General features: G+C 45.5%; 1 protein-coding gene across 1 annotated transcript; it reads left to right on the top strand.

The window, feature by feature from the left end:
• Positions 1 to 5,066, top strand: MBOAT4 (membrane bound ghrelin O-acyltransferase MBOAT4; the record flags this gene model as incomplete). Its single annotated transcript, XM_081083156.1, has 3 exons — positions 1 to 308; positions 1,022 to 1,246; positions 4,103 to 5,066. Exons 1-3 carry the CDS (start codon positions 190 to 192, stop codon positions 5,064 to 5,066), a joined length of 1,308 nt encoding a protein of 435 aa, XP_080939282.1. The 5' UTR covers positions 1 to 189.
• Positions 5,067 to 6,000: the final 934 nt, after the last annotated feature.

The raw sequence follows: 6,000 nt of genomic DNA, 5'->3' as shown, positions 1-6,000 counted from the left end.
TATAGTGCAGTTCCTCTTATCAGAAAACCAACGTTTATGCTGTTACCCCTCGTGCTTTTGTTTGCCTTTTGCTCGCCCAGGCCTTCCTGTACCTTATAAAACGATCAGGGAGCCTGGTTGAGGATTCTGCTGCAGGAAGGCACCAGTTAAGGACCCTGGAAAGGACAGTGTCTTCTGTGCCAGTTCATAATGGGTTGGCTTCGGCTGTTTTTCCTCCATCCCGTCTCCCTTTACCAAGGGACTGCTCTTCCCTTTGCACTTCTGTTTAATTGTCTCTGCAGCACGGATTCATTTCCCACTCGTGCCAGGTAGGTGTGACGGCTGATTGTGTCCATACATCTGTGAACGTTATGGTAGGTCAAATGGCATAGATCGCAGTGCAGATGTGAAGGTCTATCTTATAAAAACCCAGCAGCCCTAACGCCATAACGACCAAAGACCGGCGTAGGTGGGTGGGGCTGCACAATTTCACGCGCTGGGCTTCTAGTTAAATATAATCACACTTTTTTTTATTATTATTGATTTCAGAGAGGAAGGCAGAGGGAGTGAGAGATAGAAACACCAATGATGAGAGAGAATCATTTTTGTACTTTAAGTATTTTTTTATTTTTTAATTACAGCTGACATACAATATTATATTAGTTTCAGGGGTGCAACCCAGTGATTAGGCATTATATAACTCACTAAGTTAGAACCCCCATAAATCTGGTACCCATCTGACAGCATACATACTTATTACAATATTGTTGACTATATTCCCTATGCTGTATATCCTGGGGTCACTAAAGCAGGAGTCAAGATTGATCTCCTGGGGTAATCATTCACAAAGGGACTCTGGCTCGTTCTCCCGTGGTCTTTCCCTTCAGAAGAGCCAAAGGCAGGTTTGGGAGTGATGACAGTATGACTTCTTTAGGTGTTCTGTGAGGCCTGCTTCAGCGGAGTCACCCAGAGTGACTGAAGCGGCTCATGTGTCGCAGTGTTCTCCGTCAGTCTCACGGGCTGTCTGTCCTTCTTCTTTCAGGCACCTCTTTCTCCTGGCTGGAGGCGGGGCCCTGGCCTTGGCTGCTATGGGTTCCTTTGCTGTGCTTGTCTTCATCCCTGCTCTGGGCACCGTGGTTCTGATCTACTCACTCGGCCCACAGGAGGTCCACAGGTGGGCTTTCCTCTTCCAGATGAGCTGGCAGACGCTGTGTCACCTGGGTTTGCACTATACTGAGTATTACCTGCAGGAACCTCCTTCCACGAGGTAAAGCAGCTCAGCCATGTGCTTGTCCTGAGCGGTCCAAGGGGGTTGTTTGCACTGTGGTAGCAGAACTGGGCGTTGAGCTTGAATCCAAACTCTTCCACATTTGAGCAGTGTGACCTCGAGCAAGTCAGTTAACCTCTCCTGGCCTCCGTTTGTTTTTCTGAAGAAAAAAAAAAAAAGTGTGTGGTGGTGGTGGAGTGTAAAAAAAACCTATCTTGCAAGACCCTTTCTTATGTTAGAGATCATGAATTAAATGTAATTATATGACTGTTAATAACTACCATGTGTCACCGATGAAGCACAGTCTGGCACTTAGCAGTAATTGCCATTGTGCCAGAGAAGGAGGCTGACCCAGGAGTCCCAGGGCACACAGACGAGGCTGCCTGGAAGTGACTAAGCCCAGTTTGCTCACCTCGTGTGGGTGGTTTAGACACGCAGCCAGCAGCCTGCCCTCCCCTTTAGCAGGACAGGGAAGGTAGAAATCCACTGTAAACCTTTGCTGCCTTTCCCATGGCACCTGCTGTGCAAGAGTTGTACTGTCACTGGGACTCACCTTTCCATCCTCTCAGAAGAAGGAAAGAAAAAATCAAGAAAAGAAAAAATTGGTGCTGATTACAGCCTAGAGAAGTGTTTTCATGAGTCAGTGACATCACCAAGATTAGGGGGAAGAATATCGCTGCGATCTTGAGGCCTATTTTTCAGGCTCCCTCTGTTAGCACAATCGATATGTGTCCATGGTCAGTCAGAGAAATGGGGTGTTAACCTGTCAAGGTGGGTCACCTCTCTGATTCCAACCTGTCATTGATTCACTCACTTTGCCAACCCTATCAAACTCAGCATCCTTTTCTTTATTTCTGTTTTACCAAAGCCTCAGGGTTTGCTTCTCTGAAGAAAAGGCAAGATGGCAGGTGGATGGGGGGGAGGGGGTGAAGATACTGCTGGGGGTGTGATGGAGTAGGATTTCAGTAGGAGGAACAAGTTGAGCAGGATCTGGCCCGACAGGAGCAAGGCTGGGCCAGAGCTGAAATGGGAAGGTGTACTAGTTTGCTCTGACTGTCATAACAAAGTAACACAGACCGGGTGGCTTAAACAACAGAAATTTATTTCCTCTGGAGGCTGGAAGTCCAAGATCAAGGTGTTGGTAGGTCCAGCTTCTTCTGAGGCCTCTCTCCTTGGCTTGCAGAGGGCCACCTTCTCCCTGTGCCTTCACATGGTCTTCCCTCTGTGTCTGTGTCATAATCTCCTCTTCTTAGAACAGTGGTTCTCAACCTTGGCTGCCCATTAGAATCACCTGGGAATCTTTTTACAATCCTGATTTCTGGGCCTCACCCTCTGGAAATTCTGTTTCTTTGTTACTAATGTTGTGGCCCCACCCCATAACAAAGAAACAGAATTTCCGGAGGATGAGGCCCAGAAATCAGGATTGTAAAAAGATTCCCAGGTGATTCTAATGGGCAGCCAAGGTTGAGAACCACTGTCTTAGAAGGATAACAGTCATATTGGATTAGGGCCCACCCTAATGACCTCATTTTAACGTAATTACCTCTTTAAATACCCTACCTCCAAAAACAGTCACATTCTGAGGTGCCAGGGTTAGGATTTCAACATGTGAACCTGTAGGGGACACATTCAGCACTTACCAGAAAGTGAGTGAACAGGGGTTGGTGGCATTTGGAGGCCACTTGGCTTACTGTTAGGATAAATCAAATGAGGCCAGTGGTCCTTAAATCCTGACACACACATAAAAACAACAGTGATTAGGAAACATGCTATTTTCTCTCCATAGGACAGCATTCCTGATCGTCAAGTATGTCACTTAATTTTCATTTTCTCCACAATAATCTTGCCAGTGGGACCTTCTCCACTTTGTGATGGTGAAGCAGGGACAGTTCAAGTGATTGGTTAAGACAGTGATGGCGAACCTTTTGGGCTCAGCATGTCAGCATTTTGAAAAACCCTAACTTAACTCTGGTGCTGTGTCACATATAGAAATTTTTTGATATTTGCAACCATAGTAAAACAAAGATTTATATTTTTGATACTTATTTTATATATTTAAATGCCATTTAACAAAGAAAAATCAACCAAAAAAATGAGTTCGCGTGTCACCTCTGACACACGTGTCATAGGTTCGCCATCACTGGGTTAAGAACACACCTCAGCTGTTAATGACTCAGCGCACACACTGAACCTCGAGCTCAATTCACCGTTCCTCAGCACAGATCGCCAGCAAAAGTCAGGGATTGGCCTGGCCGGTGTGGCTCAGTGGTTGAGCATCAACCCATGAACCAGGAGGTCACTGATCAATTCCGGATCAGGGCACATGCCTGGGTTGCAGGCTAAATCCCAAGTAGGGGGTGTGCAGGAGGCAGCTGATCAATGATTCTCTGTCATCACTGATGTTTCTCTCTCTCCCTCTCCCTTCTGCTCTCTGAAATCAGTAAAAACATATTTTTTAAAAAGGTCAGGGTTGTTTCATTTTTACAATCTTCAACTTTCTATATTCTTTTCACTACTTTTTTGTTGCTTCTATGGCAAATTTCTCCCAGGCCCCTGGTCCTAATCTTTATAAGCCATTCTTAGAAATATTATAATCAATACCTCTCCACAATATTCCTTGTCATTCTCTTATCTGCCTCTTTGACTGATTAATTTCTCCATTTATCTTTTGATTCTTCCCAGAGTAGCTTGTGGTTCTGAATTAACTCAAAAGTCTTTGTGGGGGTATTCCAGGCCATGAGATTGGTCTTAATTGTTCAGAACCCCCTATTTGCTTGTGGGGTCATGTGTGAGGGGCTGGAATGGGATAAAATATATGTGGAATGTTTTTTACATGAAAAACGCTATCTCTTTCAGGTTCTGCATCACTCTTTCTTCCCTCATGCTCTTGACCCAGAGGGTCACATCCCTCTCTCTGGACATTTGTGAGGGGAAGGTGGAGGCAGCATCACAAGACATCAGGAGCAGGAGCTCTTTGTCTGAGCATCTGTGTAGGGCACTGCCCTATTTCAGCTACTTGCTCTTTTTTCCTGGTCTCCTAGGAGGCCATCTGTGTTCTTTCCAGAGATTTCAGGCTCGTGTTCAAGGGTTCAGCTCTGTGTGTCCCAGGTACTCTTTCTGGGCTTTCACCTGGAAGGGTCTGCAGATTCTGGGACTGGAGTGCCTAATGGTGGTCATGAGGCGGGTGGTGAGTGCAGGAGCCGGTCTGGCCGACTGCCGTCAACTCCAGTGCATCTATGTCATGTGGTCCACCGCTGGGCTCTTCAAACTCACCTACTACTCCCACTGGCTCCTGGATGACTCCCTCCTCTGTGCTGCGGGCTTTGGATCTGAGTTTGGCGAGAACCCTGGCGAGGAGGGATACCTCCCTGATGCGGACATTTGGATGCTAGAAACAACCCACAGGATATCCCTGTTCACGAGAAAATGGAACCAAAGCACAGCTCGGTGGCTCAGACGCCTCATATTCCAACAGGGCAGGGCCTGGCCATTGTTGCAGACATTTGCCTTCTCCGCCTGGTGGCACGGACTCCACCCAGGACAGGTGTTTGGTTTCCTTTGCTGGGCTCTGATGGTGAAAGCTGACTACCTGATTCACACCTTTGCCAATTTGTTTATCAGATCCTGGCCGATGAGGCTTCTCTACAGAACCCTCACCTGGGCCCACACCCAGCTCATCATTGCCTATATAATGCTGGCTGTGGAGGGCAGGAGCCTCTCCTCTCTCTGGCTGCTGTGTAATTCTTACAACAGTGTCTTTCCCATAGTGTACTGTATTTTGCTTTTTCTATTAGCAAAGAGAAAGCATAAAGTTAACTGACATCTTTCCCCAGCCTTCATTTTATACATCCATGAAACAGAACTTAGAAAGTGCCAGACGGTTGTTGATGATGCAAATATTTGAACGTTTTCATAATAAAAGTTTTTTTAAAAATATTAAATAAATATACCTGATGTCTTGCTATAGAAATTGTGTATCTGCTTTAACAAGCTATTATAATGGATCCACAAAAGAAAAAGCTATGGTTTCTCCCCTTAGGGTTTACGATTTTGGTCTGGAAGCAAAGTTAAAGCAATACATAAAAACATAAGGTACTGTGAGCTAAATGGCAAATGGTATATGCATGGACATCCAGAAATTGAGTGCTATTGGTCTGCTTGATCCTGGAATGTGAGTTTAGCAAGACAACAACAACAAAACAATATCTAAGTCATATTATACTGATTTGTCCTGACCGCTGGTCTCCCACCTTTGATCAGCCAAATTACCCTGAAGGGTTTGCTAGGGACCCTTAGAGACCCACAAGGGACCTCATTAAGTTGTTTAAAAGTATTGTGTGAGATTTTGGAGATTAAGAAATCTCTGAAAATGGGCCCAGCCGGCATGGCTCAGTGGTTGAGCGTTGACCTATGAACCAGGAGGTCATGGTTGGATGCTGGTCAGGGCATATGCCCAGGTTGCAAGCTCGATCCCCAGTGTGAGGCATGCAGGAGGCAGTCAATCAATGATTCTCTCTCATCGTTGATGTTTCTCTCTCTTCCTCTCCCTCTGAAATCAATAAAAATATTTTTTAAAAAATCTCTGAAAATGGGACAAGCCATATTGAAAGGCTCAGAATGCTAGCAAGGGTTAATTAGAAAACATTTAACAGAAAGTCACAAAATTTGCCTTCCTAAGAGGACCAAGGAACGATAGAGACCACTTGTGTCTTGAAATGGCACTGGCAAGACAATACTTTCAGGGATCATTTCTA

This window comes from Myotis nattereri (genome assembly GCF_964212035.1).
Source record: "Myotis nattereri genome assembly, chromosome: 2".
Lineage (NCBI taxonomy): Eukaryota > Metazoa > Chordata > Mammalia > Chiroptera > Vespertilionidae > Myotis > Myotis nattereri.
The sequence above is the reverse complement of the archived record's forward strand: the minus strand, read 5'-3'. Positions and strand labels throughout refer to the sequence as shown.